Here is a 21462-nt window from a genome sequence, read left to right as displayed (position 1 = left end):
AATGGAGACGGAAACAAAAAACAAAAAACTTTGGACCTGTACAAGGACCAATTCAAGACCCTGCAGAGCTCTCATTCTTTGATACTGTTTCCTTGCTTCTAGTGAGGGATACCATATTTGCACCATAGTTTTGTGTATTGAGGCCAGTGTTCTGTTAAGGTGGCTAACAGTTAACACAATGTCCATTTAGACGACTGAACATTTCCATAACCCTTCAGTGCACTTCTTGCACTTGCTCTCTTGGGACTATACTTGCCCCCTCAAAGGAATTACTGCACTTTGATCCCTGACCTTTTTACTTGTGTTTCAATGTAATTCAGTCTGGATGAGTGCATCTGCCAAATAGGAGTAAGGTCAAGATCCTCAGTACAGTTATAAAATTCTGCAATGCAGTCTGAAAGCATTTGGAAGAAATGTACTTCTGTAAAATGAAAAGGAAAACAAACACAAGAACAAATATATATACATAATTGCAAACATATAAATTTATTTCAGAGTAATTGTTATCCAGTATAATATCAAGTTTAATATATATTACACACATACACATTTAGCACTTTGACAAATGTGCAAGCAGGCAAGCCAATAATTTTGGTAGTCAAATTCCAACGTATTTTGTGGAGTTTGCGTATTTACATCTACATCTAAATACCATCCGTACAGCCAACACACAGTACAAAATGGAGTACAATCTTAAGACAGTGCTATGGCACTGACCTTGTTTTGCAAATAGGCCTTCGTCATCAAGCTAGCTGACAAGCTAACCAAGCAACTAAAATGGCTTTCTAACGAGCTATCCTCATCATCGAAGTGACAGCGGATAGCCGACAACTGATATCATTAAATTATTCGTTTTCTGGGCCTCTCCATTCCCATCATGTTTCGCTAGCACAGCTCTCGCCCCCTCTCTCATCTGAGACACAGCTCAGCGGTAACCACAGCAGCATCCACTAAGGTGAATGCCCTCTTCCACACACGTCACGGTGAGCCTAATACCTGTCTGGTTGGACAGTAGTATGGAAAAATTGAATGTTTCTGTTTCTTGAAAAGGGTAGAGCTGGCAGCCATTTTGTAATTCTTTTGAGCAGCCTGTCATAGCTCCTAGCTTCTAGAGGGTTAAGAAAAAAGTCAGATTAAGTACCTCAGGGTACAGCAGCAATGCTCTGTCTGGGAATCAAACCTATGGCCCTCTGGTAACATTTCCAGTTCCCTACCCACTACGCCGCACATCTCTCTGCTGGAAGGTCACATCTTTCTGACAATGGCCCCGAATCCCCCCCCGCCCCCACCCCAGCCCACCACACAAACATGACGATGATGGCGACGCTGTCCTGACTTCAAGTGACTGACAGAGAAAAGCGATAACCAGGGAGCGAACCGGGGGCGTCTCTCTCCAAAGCAGAACAGGGCAGGACTCTCGGACTCTGCAACACATCACACACCAAACACAGGAAGAGTCTCGTTTAAACCTGCGCTCAAATAAACGGACCAGGGGAAAATGTGAGTGAGTCTATTTTTTTTTTTTTACTTCTCTTAGTCTGAGGCTAGACTGGATTTCCCTCATTCTTGCCACAGCAGGTTTGGGCTAGGGATGGATAATGAAAAGAAAATGTCTCTCTTTTCTTTCATCAAAAGAAAACGCAAGGCACGTTTCTACGGATAACGAGGCGTGGGAGCGAGGGTTTGGTGGCGGTTTGGAGGCATGGAGAGGCAGAGGGGGAATCTCTCGGTGTCTGATCTGACACAGAATAAAGAGTGCGGAAATCAACAGAGCATGGCAACGTGTGCAGGCAGCCAAGGAAGCTTCTAGAATGGAGAAGCGGGTCTGAGCTGCTACGGGGTAAGAAGGCAGACCAGAAGAGCTGTCACTCCCTCAACCTCACTGCATGAACACTGCCTCAACATATGCAGCAGCAGAGCTGTAGTACTCAGCCAATGACACTTTCAAATGTCGGGTCTGTAAAAGATATACAACCTGCCTGTAAGAGGACTGGACACAGGAATTCCTTGGATGTAGTTATGGAAACTGTAGTCAGTCCCATTCCCGGCTTCCGGTAACGTATCACTTCTAAGAATAAGAATTGCGCCAGCTGCATGTTATGCTTACAAATGTGAAAAAGTCACATTTGTTGAGGAACGACCAGGAAAACCACTACAGTCTTGGAAAAATGCCTTCCCACAGAAGTCATACAATCTGAGGAGGTGTCATTGTCGTTTATAAAGCACCTCCTTGTGTACATTGTTGAGTAGCGTTCCGTTCTCTTGCCACGATCACGGACAAGTCCAGAGAGGTTGTGGCACACACCACTCCACGCTTCACCGTGTGTGTCCTCTCCCAGAGTACACAGTGTTTACCTCTGCTGACCAATAAGATCTGCTTAACAATAATCTTCAATCACCGCACACAGCACAGCCAGCGCCTTACTGTGATTTCTCCTGCCTGACTGCGCAGTAAACTCCTGCCTGGATGAGCAGCTATCATCTGACAGCCAAAGATACCAAACACGGACTTGACATTCAACTACAGACAGAAAATGAGCAACATCTATCCATCTTTTAATTGTCTGAATATCCATTTTTACAGCATCTGTTCAATTGCACTGGATGAGAGCAGAGTTTAGTCAAGTCTGGCAGGTATAAGCAGAGTTTAGCTGATGGTGTGATGTGGACATTAGCAGAGATTAGTTGACAGTGTTGTAGTTATAAGCATGAGTTCACAGTTGCCAGTACTGTGGGTGCGAGCAGAATTAGATTTGCTGACAGTGTGTTGTAGATGTGTCAAGCTGGTTTTATCACAGCACTGGGCAGTGAATCAGATTCAGCGGGGCGGTCATGCAAGGCAGGAGTGTGACGTGTCCTCTGCATTTCCCACAATGCACGACACGCACAGTAAATCTCAACAAGACAGGCATCCTTGAAAGGCATATTTCAAACAGCCCGAAAGACCACGTCATTAATCTTTCAAAACATGCAAAACAATTCAAACAAAAACAAAATTATAATCTCTTTAATTGCACTCTATAGCTCCACTTTATACTTCAACGGAATTAACTTTTAATTAGACGCACCACGGTGGAGCTTAAGACGCGCCTGGAGAACCGCCGCGTTTCTGAGCCGCCCCCCCCCCCCCGGGCGGCGGACGGATTTACGCAGCCGTTCGCCGGAGCCATCCGTCAGAGCGTAAGCAGCTCGTAAACTTCAATCCCCGTCCCAAAAGCCAAACACCGAGCCGCCGCGAGCACCAAACTAGGAGAGGAGGCCCTGCGGCTGGTGAGAAACGCTGGAACCATCGGCCGAGGCGACGTACCGCGCAGCGTGCCGCGCTCATTTCCCCCCACCCCCCCCAAGAACGCAGGCGGGACAGAGCGAGCCGAAACCCTGCCAACGTACCCCAGCGCCCGAAAGCCTGTTCAGGTCCTTCGGACAGAATTGGGGGGCGACAGTGAAGCGTAACGAATAGGTGGGGCGTGGCCATCATACTCTCGAGCAAAGGCGGTTAACCTGAATCGCTTCAGTAAAACATGCGAAACAGCTTCAGCTGTCCAAACGGACGGAAGCTGTGCAAGGCTCTCTGGGTGAGCGGCTGCTATAAGCCCAAATGTACTGTAAATGCGAATGGGAACGAATGAACTTCAAACAGTCTTTAACTTACGGAAAGAATTTGATAGAAGTGCATTTCTTTTCTATCACTGTGCTTTGTATCTATATATGGAGCGCCTAAGGAAACCTGCCAAAATAATGGGTCATTTATATGAGCGATTCTCTCCTGCTTGAGAGGAGCATGAAGGCCCTGAATGAATGGATGAACTGCGCCGGTGAATGTGCCACATAGCGCGTGCACAGGAACACAAAATCAGGCTTAAGTGACCATGGGGGACCACAGCATAAACAAAGCATAGCGAGAGAACGTCCCTGAAATATGTTTTACACGCTATCCTTCATCCTCATAGCAGAACAACTGTAATGGCATGTGTACATTATTTGACTGTTATTAGACATTAAAACAATTTAAGATCAAACGAAGAGAACTTCCTGTTCGACTTACTGAAACTACAATCTAACATAATGCATTTTACATTTCGCGTGCCAAACAAAGAACAAAGAAAAAAGAAACGTGCTTTGAAGTCCGCCCCGTGTGAAATGCAGCGAAATTGATGTTTCCGTTGCGACGCAAACCGCTGAACACTTCCAGAGCGGTCACGCACATGTCACGAGACCCCCCACACACTGACAGCGGGCTCTGCGAACCTGCGGCCGGGAAAGCAAAAATAGAACACCGGGATAGCGATGATGTGTTGTAATGGGAGCCTTTCCGCACATATATCGTGCGTTAGCGGGGAAGTAAATGTTTTTTTTCTAAACTTATCCTTTCGTGTCATGGTAATCAAAACGTTGGTACCGAATCTGAACGCGCAAGACGCACATGCCTGAAACGCAGTTCGTCTCCAAACATATTCTCACCACCACCGTTGTGCATATTTGTGCCCCCAGTGTTTGGAGGATTGTAATTTTTTGAAAAATACTCATAGCGCTTCTTTAATTAGACTGTGAGAACTGCGGCTTTGCCTTCCTAAAAGGGCACACGAATTCCATGCATACTTAAAAAGACATTCTTAACACAAACCAAACAGCCAACTGTACTTGAAGATTTCCTGAGAATCTTGTCGGGTTGGAAACCCTCAGAAATCAATGACACCTTAGTAACCTATAGATCTACAGTATATAGATACACACACACACATATATATATATAGTAAATATATATATGTGTGTGTGTGTACTGTATATTAATCTATGTCTAAATGTATCTTATGATATCTAACTTCAAGTATTTGTTTGTCATTTTTTTCACTCTGCTAAGGCACAATAAGGACATTGAGAGAGTGCGGATCACAATTCAAACACCTTGCTAAAAATATCCTGTGTCCTTAGAGTCATTGGCGAGTCTGCAAAATGAAATTTCCCGTTTTCATACACCAGCCACAAAGGATGAAAAAGACAAACACTCAGGCATGCGCACACGGAGAGAGAAAGAAAAATAGAGAGAGATAGAGAGCGCGAGAGAGAGAGAGCTAACCAGACATCAAAATCTCACATCCAATTCATACAGACAGGAAGCAGCAAACAAGCAGAAGAATCTTATTGTGTGTGTGAGATGCACACTGGAGTCCCAGCCTAACAGCCTCAACAACAGACAGACTGCTCTGGGTGATCTTATAAAAGCCCAAATCTCATAACTATCCCCTGCATTTCACATCGCATCTTTCACGACAGGCATACTGTCTCACAAAACAGGAGAAAGGATGACATTTACAGTCAATAAAATATAGAGAGGAAGGAACAAAATGAGGTAAACCCAACAGTTTCATGAGTGGAAACATTTTCTAAATATAAATACGATGTAGTAGGCACAAGAAGTAGCTGCCACACACTGATATTTGACATACTGTGCGTCACTATGGACAACCTTCAGAACGAATTTTCAGTCTTGAAATCCTTGTGTGGAACTGATTTGAGGATAATAATGCATTCCTAAATGCAGAGCTCTTTGAGGTTTCACTAGAAGCAGGCTTGTGTACCATTTGGAATCTGCCTAGCAGTTAGTTACCAGACGAAGCAAGCGAATGAAGACAAACAGCACTGGAAACGCCCAGGACCACTAGCATTTTCAAAGGAACTCTCTCACCCCACTTTAGCCGATGCATGGGTTGCGTTTGCATGCAAAAAGGCAACAAGGCTCCACCGCATCACCCAAGCTACACAGTGGCGATGGCTGAGGCGACCTTTCCTGCGTTGCGAAAGGAGCTATGCACACGTGTGAGCTTGATCTGTTAGTCCTATCCCAGCAGGCTCAGCGGCATGTCTTAATGTCACTGTATTTCTCTTAGAACTCAGCCCTCTCAGCAAAGCCCAATCTTAGTGACTGTCTCGCAGGGCTCAGGTGAGGATTCAAAGAGCGCTCCCCGTACCTGTATGGTTACAGTTTGATTTACAGGCTTTGCCCAGGGGGTAAGTGCTTAAATGTTAGCAGGGTTAGCTGCGCGTGGGGTGGGCCCCCAGGGTGCGGAAGCGGCAGTGTGTGTTCCTCTGGTTAGTTGAATCAATAATAAATAAATTAGCGCTGATAATCGCACCGTTCGTTTGAAGCTAAATGCTAATAAATTCTGCCGTGTCTGTAGCGCCGGCGTCACCCCTCTTCCGCTTCAGGCCCGTAATGAGGCTGTTCAACTGCAGCTTCACAACCCGCGGTTCCTGTTCTGCGTCCACACCCGTGTGCACACACACGCGCAAACGCACATGCGCACGCACACAAACACATCAAGCGTGAGAGAGACACACACATTCACAGAAATACAAACTCATATAACCCCACACACACAAAGACAAACACACACCCATACACACACAGATACACACACACACAAAAACACACGGAGAAAGAGAGCGAGCGAGCGAGAGACACACATTCACACAAATACGAGCTCACATAACCACACACACACACACACACACACACACACACGAAAACACACACAGGTGGTTCCCAAGTGTAGCGCAGTAATAACAGGCTGAGTGCCTTTACTTTTTCACAGCACAAGCAGATGGGGAGCTCGAAGCGACTGAGAAACAGGTTAGGCGAGAGGTAGTAGGAAACAGCAGTAAAGAGGTACATCCCCCAATATAATTTTTTTTGGGGGGGAGAAAAGAGAACAAACTGAGAACTGGTATCAGACTGCAGCTGCAGAAAAGGCCCTGCTGCACTGCAAGTAGAAAGAGGGTGTTGACAATGATGTCATAACCACATCCCCCCCGCCCCGCATAGAGCCATGACAACAGTGAAGCATATACTGTAATAGGAAAATGGGGTGAATGTGAGTGTTCTGGGTGTACATAGTCTCTGTAGAGACGGGTGTATGTCAGTGTTCTGCGTGCACAGTGTCTCTGTAGTGACAGGTGATTGTGAGTGTTCTGGGTGTACAGAGTCTCTGTAGAGACGGGTGTATGTCAGCGTTCTGGGTGTACAGTGTCTCTGTTGAGACAGGTGATTGTGAGTGTTCTGGGTGTACAGTGTCCCTGTTGAGACAGGTGATTCAGAGTGTTCTGGGTGTACAGTGTGTCTGTACAGACGGGTGAACGCGGGCTCTCGGTGTACAGTGTCTCTGTACAGACGGATGGATGCGGGCTCTCGGTGTACAGTGTGTATAGGTGAGGCAGTTCTGACCCTACCTGCTCAGTGGCGGCAGGTGATTCTTGCTCTTGTTGTCTCTTCTCGATGTTATCACTCAAACATTGGCACACTCTCCTCCTCTGATCCAAGGAATACGTCTCCAAACTGAGGACACAGTCGCTGGCCTTTATAGAGAGACAGAATGATAGAGAAGGAAGAGGGATATAGGGAGAAAAGTGGAGTGGAGAAAAAGGAAAAAGCTGTTAGAGGTCACATCAAATTCATCGTCTGACCTTGGCATATCGTCAGCAGACCTCAGTCAAATAATTGCCGGAAATCCCTTCAACCCTTCAGACGACACTGCAGATCACGGCCAATTTTAAAAAGAAACATTCATTTTCCAAAAAATATTCCTTCCAAAAAAGAATCCTTCTTTCACATAGACTTTGGTTAAAAACATCTTCATTCTTTGAGAGTTAGTTAAAGTATTTGAAAAATGTATTTGACCCAGGACTGATTCACGCACGCAGTCACTTTCCAGTTGGACAAAGAATACTGTCTGTTAGCAGCTTACAATTTCTGACAGAAAGGCCTTTCCATGAAAAGCAGTCCCTTGTCTGACACTCTATTGTTTGTTAACAAATGACTTCCAGTTCAGAGAAGAAAGAAAGAAACGGAGAGGAAGATATTATACAGTTTGTGAAAAAGTATTTGCCTGATTTCCTCTATTATTGCATATTTATCACCGACTGGTTTCAGATCTTTCGACAAAATGTAATATTAGACAAAGGAGACCTGAGGAAACATAAAACACATTTTTAATTATAATTTCATTTATTTAATGAGAAAAAGTACCCATATCCACTCCAAAACTTTAATTTTGTTTCTCTTCAGCTCATGACCAGTCATTCTCCTTAAGAATTTTCTAGTACAGAGCAGAAATCATGGTTCCTTCAATAATGGCAAGTCATCCAATTCCACACAATCACACTACCACCACCATATTTGACTGCTCGTATGATGGTCTGACTGTAAAATACTGTATTTGTCTTACACCAGATAAATGGGATCTGTGTAGTCCAAAAATATACATGTTGGACTCCTCTGTCCATAGAACATCATCCCAAAAGGCTTGGATTATCCAGGTGCTTTTTTTTTAAATGTGAGATGAGCATTGATTTTTCTCTTGGTTAACAGTGGTTTCTGCCTTGCTACTCTCCCATGAATCCCATTTTTGCCCGGTCTCTTTCTTATTGTGGAGTGATGGAACACTGACCCTAGGGTGAGGCTACACAGGCCTGCAGTTGTTTGGATGCTCTCCTGGGATCTTTTGTGACTTCCTGGATTGGATAAATTTTGCCACCCTGGGAAGATTCACCATTGCTCAAAGTGTTCTCCATTTGGTGGAGTCCTAGAACCTTAGAAATGGCTTTGTAACCATTTCCAGGCTGATATATTTAAACATCTCTTCTGGAATTTCCTTTGATCGTGATTGCGCTTGTTGAAACTTTGTGGCGACTATTCTAATGGAAAGGTTCAATATGTGCAAGGTTTAGATTCAACACGGCTGGCTGCCATCAAGCCTTGTTGTGTTCAGCTTAATACAATTATGAATTAAATATAGTTAATTGGTTAACTTTTTTCATTAAATAAATGTAACAATTATTTTTCAAACGTGTTTTGAGTTTACTCAGTTTCCATTTGTCCTATAAATATACTTTATCAAAAGACCTGAAACAGGTCAGTGAGACAAATATGCAATAATAGAGGAAATCAGGAAGGGGAAAATACTTTTTCACAGCACCGTATATCACACTACGCAATTGTGGCTATATAATGCATTTCAAACGTAATCTGAAATTGTATGTCTGCTTCTGCAAAAGTGCTTCAATTTCAGCAGCCGACAAAGCAATGCTGAACTGAACCAAGGAAGAGTGACAGAGAAAATAACAAATTCTCTCAGATATATAGATTTCCTCTACAATCCCACCTAAAGCCATTTTATGTATTAAAGCAAACTAATGTCTCTGCTGGTGGTGCTGGGGCAGCAACCACACCTATCACTTGTCTGGTTATAAAAGTACAATTCTGACAAGCATTCCTCCTCTAATAAAAATCAAACAGAGGAATGCAGTAACACAGAATGTACAGTTTATTAATATCCCAGCAAATGTTTCCAGGGCCAGCATACTGATTTCCAATTAAAGTACATCCTATCCTATTCCAAGCACCAAGGTCTTAAACCCAGTCAATAATGAATATCTTATCTTTAATGGAGGAGGAAGCACAAAAGATATCCTCGTAATCAAAACAGATAGCAGACGGGAGACAAAACCCTGCAGGATACATCGTTTCGATTTCTTTCCAAGGAACTAAAGTAAAAAACTAAAAGTTTTAGGTAGCCCCTGCCCCCCCACCCACCCCGACATACAAAATGACCTGGAAGGGCCACTAGAAAGCCAAACAAAGCCACCTAATTAATGACTGATTTTGAAAAACATTTTTTGTTACACACTGGTCCCAGTAAATGCAGTCCAGCATGAAAACCAGCATGAAAGCAAGACCAGACGGTCCCCTGGGACACAAATCCAACGTACCTTGCCCATCACAAGCCCCAAGAACCGGGTTAATATGCTACAGCATTGATTAATTAAATACTTACTCTTTCCGCTTTAATCCCGCACTGAAACATTTGTCCGTTAAATCCAATAACGTTCCTTTTCAACCCGGCCCGCGTCACTTCGGTTCCCGTGCCTCGACGAGACAGGACAGACAGGCCGCGCCCGTTTCCAGGCCTTACAGTAAATCACCAGCCGACAGGGCATCGCCCGCTTCCCTTTTCTGATAATAGCGATGAATAGAAAACTGTCTACTACACCAACCCCCTGGAATTAATAAGCTGAAATGCAAACAATAAAAAATAGACACTCAACGGCCTTGCCAAGGTCATTTGGAGAACAAAGAGACAGGTACACTTGCACTTGTACTGCCATGCCACTAAGTGCCATCTTCCCTAACGGAGCAAGGCAACGATGACAGCGTACTCAGAGATTTGTTTTTATCGGTATTGTTAGTTGAGTCGATTTCCTTTTCAAAGTCCTTTTCAGAAAATGTAAGGGGGAGCAGAATACACGGATAAGCATGCACATGCTTTGTGAAATGGAGGGAAATATTAACAGAGCGGAAGGCTCTGCTTCAGCACTGATAAGGTGGACATGGACGTGCGCGTGTGTGCGTGCTTGCGTGCATACGTGCACAGGAATGCACATACGGTGAATTAGATGGAAGGAAATATTGTGTGTGTGTGTGCGTGAGAGAGAGACGGGCCAATGAAAAGAAAGGGACAAAATAAGAAAGAGACACAGAAAGTGAGTGAAATGCTCTTCTCAAGCACTGGTCACGTGAAAGAAAAGTAAACCCTGCCATGCCAACTGTAATCGTCCATTCCCCATTCTGCTGTGAAATAAAGCTTCTGGTGCAGCACACACATACCACTGTGTGCGTATGTGTGTGTGCATGTCAGGTGGACAAAATCAAACTCTTCAATCAATAATGCAGGGGCTGGCAAGAACAAAATGGTGTCCTGCTGCAAGAGACCAAATGTAGAAATAAGCTGGATACATAGGTGAAAAACTGTACAGCTGATTCGTTTCTATTCCAATTCAATTTAAGATAACACGTGTGTAATATCTGTAGTAAAGCGTGGAATTCAAAGAATGACTTACAAATTAGGCAGAATAACAAATGCAGCAGATAGTAGAGGCTAACTGAATAGGTAATAGAACCATTTTTATTTGAGATTGGACCAATTTTGCTGTGCGACTGCTGACAAATTACAAAATGATAACAAACACTTCAGTTACGTATGTTTCAGAACTTCAGACAGAAGAAAGCAGTTTTAGAGTAAGCTGGCAATGTACAAATGTGACAGTTTTCTAGAAACAATGGAAGATGAAACAAGATAATTTTATTTTTCAGCCGAGTGAAACATTTCTCTTCCTGTCTGTGCGCATCTCTTTATCTTTCCCTTTCATTCTCGCACACGACTCACATGAACAGATATCATCCACATCGCAGTCAAAGGGCTAGGGTTCCCACCTGGGGCACCAGTGACACATCAATACATTACTCACCCGGCTCTGACTTCCTCCGAGCTACAGACACCAGTTCTGTGAACCAACACCAAGACTGCAGCTATTTTTACTTCCTGTATGACTCTTCAACTGATAGATTATCAACAAACTGTCCTTTCTTAAGACCTCAATAAATAGGAACAAACACATAGGAACAAACACCCATTCAGAACACAACTTGAAGCACAGGAAAGCATCGACAGAAATAGCCAGTAAACACAAAACATTTTCATGGGTAGCACAGATCTTTTAGTTACAACCGCCAGTTTCGCAAACACATTTAACCAGGGCCCAAGGCTAATTCTCTCAAGAGGCAGTCTGGCTACCCAATCAGGCCACCCAACCAGTAATAAACAGAATCGATTAACTGTACACTAGAGGGGACAGCTTTAGAACAGCAAACCAAAACTAACAAATGGACAATCAGAGGTGAACTTGAAATTTCTCAACTTTTAAGAGTGAGATCAGAAGAAAACACATGGAACTTGCTCGGGTTGTGTTAAACCACAGACGAGTAAAACAACCAGATCAGCTCTCAATTTTGAGTAAAATTTGGCAATTATCAATCCATCACACTTCCACTGAGAGTGCTGGGGCAGCAGGGCTCCCTGAGGAATTTTTCATTTCTTGGACTTCAAAGAGGCAAAATAATCAGATTCAATTAAAAAAATACTTTTCCCGGTTTTAATGAGCAAGAACATTATCATAGTGATTTAAAAGCACAAGTCTGCACTCTTTCAGAATAAAGTGGTAATAATAAAAACCAGCACTCAAACTGCAATGTTCAGGCCAACATCCTCTGAACTATGTCATTCTACTGAATTAAACTGCATTATGTAAATAACTAATAAATAGCTAAGTTACAGAAGATTGAAAAAAATGAAAACAGTTTTTGTGCCATTTTTGCATGGCTGTTTAACAGCGCTGACTTAAACATCTACAACATTAAATGACAGAAAAACCTCCACACTGAACCTGCAGGTGGTATGACGGTAAAAGACAAAAGCACAAGTTAGTTAATAAGAAAGAAAGATGGAGGAAGAGTGCCATTGGACGAACAGCAGGGCTCAGACAGAGGGGGGGGGGGGGGGGATTTCAATTTCTCTATCGACCGCTGCAGACAGGTGCCAACATGCCCGGGACATCCACGATTCTGCATCAGGGAGTCCAAACTCAAACCCTGGAGGACTGCGGGGTCTGCTGGTTTTTTAATTGTTCCTGCACTTAAGCACTTTAAGTCACTGATTGGCTAAAGAGACTGCACATCTTGTTTCCAAGGCCGAGAGAGGCTGCTGACTGAAAGGAAACCATTCAACCATACGAACCAGCAGAGACTGCAGCCCAAGATCACACCATTCTGACAACTAACTCCTCACAAAAAGACACATTTATGTCAAAATGAGTTCGCACACAGAAAGAAGTCACACACTCCTCCTTTTCCTTCACCGCCACCACCTTTAGCAGTCTGCCCTCCTTTTCCACACGGTCCCTCAGTCTCGATGGCAGGGTCTCCATCGTGTCCCCTCCGATTCACCCACTGTCACTCACTGCGAGTCTACGCGTCCCTCGTACAGGAGAGACAGGCTTAAAATAGCCGATCCTCATAACAGCCATTAAAATAGCTGACACTTGTCATTCCTAGTCTCTAGGCCTGCCTCGTCCTGAGAGCTCCCCCTAGGCGGCCGCTCAATTAGAAACAAGGCTAGGCCGGGCACACGGTGCTCCCAACACCGAAATAGCGTCTTCAAATTTACCTCACCATTCACGTTCGCCGTCACTTTTATTCCTTAATCTAAAACTACCCCTCAGTTCGACGAGTTTTAATTTCACCCCTAACAAAGGAGGCTGAGGTCATGAGCCAACGCAGTCGCGAGCCAAGCCTTCGGGTTCTCGTGAGAAAAGTGCAGTTTGAACAGCAGGGCTTCAATAAGAGAATGATGGATCGGATGTCGAGTCGCGGCGAGGGTTGCCGGGGACGCCGACAGCTTGATGACCGTGTCCGTGGAGATTAAAGGCACAGCATAAAGGCATGGTCGCGTCCAGGGAGACGAGACAGCCAATCACGTGAAGTCCCGTAGGGCTGGATGAGGGATTTGCTGGATACCAGACCATAATGGATACGGTACCACATCATACTGGATACCAGACCACGCAGCATGTCACTGCACTCAAAACCATTGCTTTGACAAGATCGTGCACCCGACAGCCTCCGATACTCATCCTTACAAACAACCAACATTAACTAAGCAAATTTTTATCTGAAATTCAATTATACATGAAGCAGGACAAATTTTATAGGAAATCTTAGGATAGGCTAAAAACTACCTGCTCTCTAATCCTAACAAATCCATGAGATTTGCTTTGAGTGCTGCGGTATGTTATAATTGGTAACGACGACACGTTCGCCAACCACTTGGCTGCCCGGCGGCTAACTTGTCGCTGGCCGGCTCCTTTTATTCCCGAGATGACAGCCTCAGAGGGAAAGAGGCATGTAAACACTTATGTACCAAGCGAGTTACAAGTCCCTCAAAATGCATTTCATCTGCAGCACTACAGCACTGAACGACACACGTACCCACACTCAGCAGTACTCACACAAACACGTACAACACGTGTTAACACACTTGCGCACACATTTCTGCACATGCTCGCTTTCGCAAATTCGCGAGTGCACACGCCACACCCGCCCCGGGACACTCACATCTGTACAGTCGGAGAGGAGGTGCTGCTGGAGGGAGTCTCCAGGGCGTGAAAGCCTCCCCCCCTTCGCTCTCCGGGCACTGGGTCTGTCCGACAGGTTGCCCATGGCGACGGCGGCGCAGGGCGCGAGTAAACTCCAGCTAAAGCTCTTCCACAAGTCCTCCTGGCTCTCTCTCTCGCTCTCTCGCTCTCCGCCTCCTTCCCGGTTTGAGCAAATCTGGGTTAGCGCAGCTCTTTTTAAAGCCGCGGCTAAAATAGAACACCGTCCGTCAGGTGGCGGCCGGGGGCGACGCGGGAAACGGGTCGGGCGTCGTACGGACCGCGCGGTCGGCGGGCCGCGAGACGTGGCATGGGCGAGACCGTTGAAGAATGAGCTGCACCAAGCGCCCAGCGCGGAAACTGAACGCACGCATTCCCGCCAACGCGTACCGCGACTGGTGGACCCCACGGGCAACGTGTGTGGAGGCCGCCCAGTTGACCAAGGGGCAAAGGGGAAGCCCTAACCCTGAGGGAGCGTGCGGCAGCACATCATCTGCAATTACAGATGAGCCAACCGCAACGTATTATTACTTACAAAACTGGGGTGCTCCTGCCCCCCGGTGCATGATGTCTCCATGGAGGATACTTAACAACTTTTTCGTTGGCAGACTTTTATTTAACACTTTTTTTGATTCATCGGTTCATTCATACCCTTACTTCCTTTTTAGATGACATCGAAGTGCTGAATCTCTCACAGGAGGGAAATGTGCAGCACTGGATGAGTGTCCCGCCCCTGTGGTTTAGTCCACTTCCCGGACCGCTGCCCCACACAGTCTCATGCACAGTCGTTTCCCCCTCTGCTTCACTACTTCTCAGGGTGCATCGCTACAGTTCCAGAGCAGCTGTCCCCAAATGCAGGGATTGCCAAAATCTTCATCTCAAAACCCCCCCTTAATATTATCACCCTCTGACTGGGAACCCCCGACCTCATCTCCACAATAAAACAGCCAACACCTTTATTTAACCTATTTGGTGCAGTACAAAGGAGCGTTTAGTAATTAACGTAATCACATTCGCTAGCAAGAACGGGCACATCAAACAAGGTTCATTTTAACTGAAAGTCTGAAATGAGCAATGTATGAAAGACGACAATACAAACAAAACATGCCATAAAGGGCGGTCGTTTCTTTGTCCGCGTTTGGAAAGCCCTGAGGCATGGCACTGGAGAAATGCATGCTGGGCCAGGACGGAGGAAGAGAAGCTGATAAGGAGAAGAGATTACATCATGCCTCTAGCCAGAACATTCTTGGCTCCGCCCCTTCTCTCAAAGGTCTAGCTGAGAGCTGGCGTCGCTGGTTACTGAACCAGGCAAACAGCTGTGCCATGTCCCCTTCACTGGTTAATGGGACAAACTTCCTTAGGCCACATTTCACAGACCGAAGAGGATTTCAATTTCTAACCATGGGTACTTTTTCAATCTCAAGGAGTGTGTGCAAGTACGCTTTTGTGTGCGCGCGTGTGTCCTTGCGTGTAGGTATACGCGCATTTGCACGTGGTGTGATGTCACGTTGACGAATCGGCTCCTGTGAGATTCGCTGCGCGATCGGGGCATCCAAGGTGAAAACGGGCAGAAATGTGAAATTAGGCCAACTCCCTTCGCTGAGAGAGAGGGAGAGGGGGAGGGGGAGGGCGGATGAGAGACCGAGGGAGAGGAAGCGAAGCCTCGGAGGGTTTCTGTTTGAAAGCAGGGTTGTCTCGGGCAGTTTTCCCACTGAGCGGAGGATGCGATTCATCCTTTTACGCTTTCAAATAACGAGATTAAAAACAACTGCGACAACAAAGGCAGGGTCACAGCTTACGGTGCAATAAGCTCTTTGCTCCACGGACCTCCAGTATCCCAGAGTCCTCAACTCACCTCGGTCATGTGGACGATGTTGAACCTCAGTTCTTCTGTGGGATCTGCACAGAAAGAGAAAAAGACAGAAGAAGAGAGAGGGTCCTGAATGAGATGTGCTCATGAGTCCAAGCACTGCTGTCACTAACCATCTCTGTCCAGTCAGGTGTCAGTGTAGTGTAGTGTAATGTAGTGACTGAACAATAGGATATTGAATTGCAGGTTCAAATCCCAGGTGGAGCACTGCTGCTGTGCCCTTGAGTAAGCTACTTCACCTAAATCACTTCCTTGAAGGATAACACAGGTCATTTTCATTTTTTCAGTGTCATCAACATATCCTATGAAGAGATCAAAACCGAAGTCCGATAATGTTTTTGACCAACTCAATAAATTTTATCCCACAAACATTTATTGTTCATCTAGCCAGTGCCAGTCATAGAAGTTCATTAAAACAAGTCAGAGACATATTGTAGCTTTGGTCAGCATAATTCACCATTACGAAGAATCTGGTCTTTGTACTTTTCACGAAACAACTTTATAATATGATAATGGTTGCTTTTTCAATAAGTGGAAAGTAGTTTGGTGCGGCACCAAAATACTGAACATAGTCCCCATCAAAAAGAACAATTTGCTCCGTTTGGAAGTAAATTTGGTAAAAAGTACACTGGCCATGTTTTTCATGATAACAGGTTGCATTTTCTGAAAATGAAAATATGTCTTTCTGAGCCAAATTTAATGACTTAAGTGCACAACTGAAATTAACAGCTTTCCAGACACAATGCTAAATCGGGTAGGAAAACGTCAAAAAGGACAATACTGAAAATGAAAATTACAGAGTTATCCCTTAAAATATTGAGCAGTATTTATAAAAAGGCACAATAACAAAGCCCTGGTCAAAGCCAGTTAAAATACAGTCAAAGAGCAGCGCGTTCGGATCAGCGCGTTCGGATCAGCGCGTTCGGATCAGCGGCCTGGCTTGTGTGCTCTGCCTGAAGCATCTGTTCAATGCGGCGAGGCTCTGCGGCTGGCAGGAGCGAAGCGACTCAACATCGCCGCTGATCGCTGGGTCACTTTCACAGATGGTCTGCACCTTCTGCAAGTCTCGCCCACATCCCTGCATAAACTGTCACAGCCTGCGCTTCCCTTCAGGTGCCAGCAGAGGGGGGCCTCGTTCATCAGGAAGACTCGGCTAGCGGGGAGTCGTGGAAGGTCTTCAGAAGCTGTTGCCGTCTCCCTTCACCAGTGGCACGTGCGGACCTTGCCCAGCTTGTACGTAAAAGCTGGAGCATTTCCAGCTCCGGAGAGAGCGAAGTGAGGGAGTAATCTGTGCATTAAAGCTGAAGACTTCCTTAACTTAAAGATGTAGGATTGAGAGGTAATCTAGCGACCCCTGAACTATGGGACCGAAGGAGTCTTCAGCACTGAAAATAAACTGGGTGAACTTTGACCCCCATGTTGCAACTGGCCCTCACCGACAGCCCCCATACGACTCACGCCTTCCTGCCTGGCTTTCCCACGCTGCCTCTGTGGGAGGTTGGGAAGGTCACCGGAATCCCCCGCCTCCCCCGCCCTCGCCCACCAGGCCCTGTCCCGCTGTACATCGCGAGCCTCGCGCCGCTGCCGTGTCTGCGGGGAACAATGGCCCCCGCGGCCGCTCGCGGCCCCGCCCCGCGTCCCCAAAACAAAGGGAGGCTCCTCGTCCAGCAACCAGCCTGGCGCCTCTTTCCTGAGCCGAGCCCCCCGCACCGGCAACAATGGAAGGGTGGGGTCGCCCCCAAACACGCCCATTAAGAAAAACATTCACATTAGCGCACGCGGACGCACCGTGAAACACGAACACACACAAGCACACACGCGCACGCCGTGTAGAACCATTAAGAAGTTAGCTCTGCTGTGACTGCCGCTTTGTTGCTGTGCACTCACAGTTTTAAGGAGTGACTGTGCCTTTTCTGATTTACTGAAGTTGGCTACTTTCCTCCCAAAACATTGTGTGATAGCTTTGAAGTAGTCTCATACATCAGATGGGCTCTCTCTCTCTCTCTCTCTCTCTCTGTGTGTGGGCGGGCATGAGAAGAACAGAGGTTACGGAGTTAGAGGCTGTCCCTGTGAGGGAGTGTGTGGAGAGGGCGTGGCCGGGGGCGGAGCCTCACCGTCCTGCAGGCGGAGTTTGTGCAGGTACAGGGGGTTCTGCAGCACATTGCAGCGGCCTGGCTCGTCTTCACGGGTCAGCAGCAGCAGGTCGGTGTAGATGAAGACCGTCACCTGGAGGGGGAGATGCACAGGGCGGGGTTAACACCTTAAGGGCGTGCTACTGGGCATCGCATGTGGGTCGGCTTCAAAACTTTACAGCCTCATTCGCTGCTGTCCATGGAACCTCAAGAAAATACAGAAAATCACCAATTACACTAATCTCACAAACAAACATGCAAGCAAGCAAACAAAAACACACACACACACACACACACACACACACAGCTCAATTTGTCTTGACAGGGCCATGAAGAGTTTTAATATTCACCCCAGTTATTCTGCCATAGCCTCTCTACAGCATCATCAAATGAAGAGTTGGCCCAGCTTAACGCTGTTGCCTCTGGCAGACCCAATGCAACATCTCCTCCATTCAAGATCTCATGTGCTTCATTCACTAAACCCATTTCTTCCAGATCTTTGGGAAATGAGCAGAATCCCCACTGGCTGGTCACGGCAACGTGCGAGTTCAGCCGCGGCCCAGCGGGTGAGCTGAGCAGGCGTACAGAGGAGGCCTGCAGGAGCGTGTGACTTTGGAGGAGACAGGGCAGGGCACGCACTCCAAGCCCAAACCACTTTCCTTCCTGCCTTTTTCTGGAGTCTCTTGGCAGAGCCGCTGGTGTGTCCTGTCACTGGAGAATCCAACAAAGGGACAAGAAAAAGCTCATTGTTCCAGCCCAGTTTCTCTCCTCTCCACCCCGCCCCCTGATCCCCACGCTGAGCCACGGCTCAAGCAGAACCCTCGCTCAGGCCGAATCCTTCTTTGTATAGAACGCAGCATGGGGCGAAGCCCTTGTTCAGACGGAACCCTGCCTCAGATGGAACCCTTGCCCATATGGAACCTTTACTAAACTGCTCGCACAGAATATGGCCACTAAAAGCCTGCGTTGTTGTTAAATGCGGATTTAAATACATACAGACACACAGCTTATATTTATCACTAATTGTTTACTGCAAGACGATCATGCCTTTCCCATGACTGTGACAAGACATGAGTTGCACAAGGTGACAGGGTTTGGGCACTAAAAGCTTTGTAGCAAAGCTTTTACCTACTTTTTTCCTAAAGTGTCCAAACAATTTAGATGTAAATGCCTGACTAATGAAGTAAGAGTGCCTGCATTTTTTACTTGTTTGTAAATTAACCATTTCATATATTTTTGAGTTCCAGTAATTTAAAAAATTTGCTTGCCTGAAGAATCGGCCAGCATGGTGACAAATGGTGTTACAAGCGGCATCACACCACTAGATTTCTGTTGGTGATCCACGGACAATTTTTTTTTCCTGCTCTTTTTTCTTTTTACCAGAGAAACATATAGAATGAAGTGTGGATTGGTGTCTGTGAGCTGAAGTGTGACTGTTGTGCATACTCTGCACCGCAGCAAGCTGAACAGGCAAGCCAGCGGCGATGGAGGAGTGCTGGCTATGAGGAAGAGACCCTGGTAAAGGGGGAAATAGGGACACAAGGCAGGGAACCATGAGACTGGTGGACTTTGGAACTGGGGGTGTAGCCAGAGCCCACTGAGTGGAGCGGTTTGGATTCTCTTTAGCCAATGTGAGCCAGCGTAGAACTGTCGCAGTAGCCATTCAAGAGCGCCCACAGGAATGATGAACACTGCCCAGGAAGAGCACAGCTCAAAGGGGAAGCAGCTCAGAAGAACTGGGATGCTGCTGTGATTGCAGGAGTAGCCAAGGGAGCAGGGAAGCCAATGACCCCAGCCTCTGGTGGGGGTTTCAGGTGGCTGGACTGGTAGTTGCCTAAGTAGCCGGAGAGTGGCAGGTATCCAGCAGACTGCAGACAGTTCTCAGTACTTTTGTGATGACACTAACAAACTTTAGTTCACAAACTGTCTGAGAATGCACCACTGACTTCCCTTCCGGATATTGCTTGCAGCACGATTGGGTACACCGTAAAGGTCAAACCGCACCGCGGTGCAAAGCCAACGGAGGGCAGGACGTTTGGCATGGTCTGCAGGGCGGCAGGCTCAGAAGTCATGTACAAAAACCCCGCTCCTGCAGGGGCACTGTCCCGTCACGTTACTCTCTCTGCTTCCTCTCCTTATGAGTAAAACAATAGTGAAAAATTAAGAATGCAAAAAGGAGGGAAGACTATCTGCTAAAAAAAATGGAATACCAGCACAGAGCACAACCTCTGGGTCGCATGGAGAACTTCCATTGAACTTACGGCCTCTGATGCCGTCTCACAGACTGCTTGCCACACGCTCCGTTTCTGATAGCCAAAGGCTGCAGTTTTTATGGTTCGTGGTTTTGGCTCATTCACAAAGTGAGCACCAAAGTTAACTGAAAATTACCAAACTGGTCACTACTGTGGAAATAGCTTACCACACAGCAGTTTCAGCAGACAATGTCTATTATAAAAAAACTTAAACTAGAGAGTGGACACTTGCACAATTGCTCAAAAATAAGTTCATAACTTAGGCAAACTTGGCCAAGTACGAACAAAACAGTAGCTGCCAAATATTTTTATACCTTCCTCACAGGGGCAAAGAAATAACCCAATAAGTCGAAGTTGGAATGAGAAAGTCTTCGGAATCTGTGTCGCTTGAGGATACCTGCTATTGGTCTGACCACAGCGATCACTCAGAACAAGGAAGCAAGAAGATTTCTTTTGTCTCTTCTATGGTGACAGGCCTGGGAAAAGAGTGGGCTGACCACGGGTAGGGCTGGCAGAGATGGGCGCCCCCTTGACCCAACAAACTCTCCAAGCCCCCCCCACCTTTTTTTTTTTTTTGCCCAGCTTGTCCCAGGCCTCAGGCTCGCAAACAAACCCCCTCACCTTCCTCTCCGCAAGAACGCACTTCCTTTACACAATATTATCACAATGGCACCGCTGTGCCTGTGCCCGAAAACATGCTGAGAAAACACCCCCCCCCCCCCTTTCCCTGATTGGACTGTCCTGGCTTGTCTCTCCATCCGACTCACCCCCCTCCACTTACAACCAGCCTGCATTTTTCTGACATTCTGGGCACTTGAAAAGGAATGAGGGTAAAAGAAGAGGAGGAAGAGGCAGCAGCGATAAGAAAGGTGGTCCATGGGAAAGGAGGAAGGAGGAGGACACCATGCCCGCCGCGACCGCCATCTTTGCAATAAACATGCTGAAGTGCTAAACCTGACATCAGCACGCGATTCCTTGCGGAAAGAGTGCTGCTCAACTCACCAAACAGTTGATTTGGCTTACTGGCTTCAAAAAAAAAAGGCTTCTCATGTTTTAAATGTGCCTCAGTTGTGCAAATATTTTCATCACGTCCTGGACACCGACGGGGAAGAGCAGACGTTCTGCAGTGCTAGGATGTTCACGTCGGCCGGACAGCACTGTGACTAAG

At 46.4% G+C, this 21462-nt stretch overlaps 1 protein-coding gene across 6 annotated transcripts in view; it reads right to left on the bottom strand.

The window, feature by feature from the left end:
• LOC118237513 (regulator of G-protein signaling 3-like) overlaps positions 1-21462 on the bottom strand; it is a 121172-nt gene that overhangs the window by 56324 nt on the left and 43386 nt on the right. For 5 of the 6 annotated variants that reach the window (XM_035436293.1, XM_035436292.1, XM_035436294.1 and 2 more), the window contains 3 exons: positions 18025-18136; positions 15896-15939; positions 7228-7353 (listed from right to left, as the gene is read on the bottom strand). In XM_035436293.1, the coding sequence (XP_035292184.1) occupies positions 7228-7353; positions 15896-15939; positions 18025-18136 (282 nt within the window). Of the gene's footprint in view, positions 1-7227; positions 7354-14002; positions 14211-15895; positions 15940-18024; positions 18137-21462 lie in introns of those variants that run through there. The other variant, XM_035436297.1, reaches the window with a different exon arrangement.

Source organism: Anguilla anguilla, chromosome 10 (genome assembly GCF_013347855.1).
Source record: "Anguilla anguilla isolate fAngAng1 chromosome 10, fAngAng1.pri, whole genome shotgun sequence".
Taxonomy (NCBI): Eukaryota; Metazoa; Chordata; class Actinopteri; order Anguilliformes; family Anguillidae; genus Anguilla; species Anguilla anguilla.
This window is presented reverse-complemented; position numbering and strand designations above follow the sequence as displayed.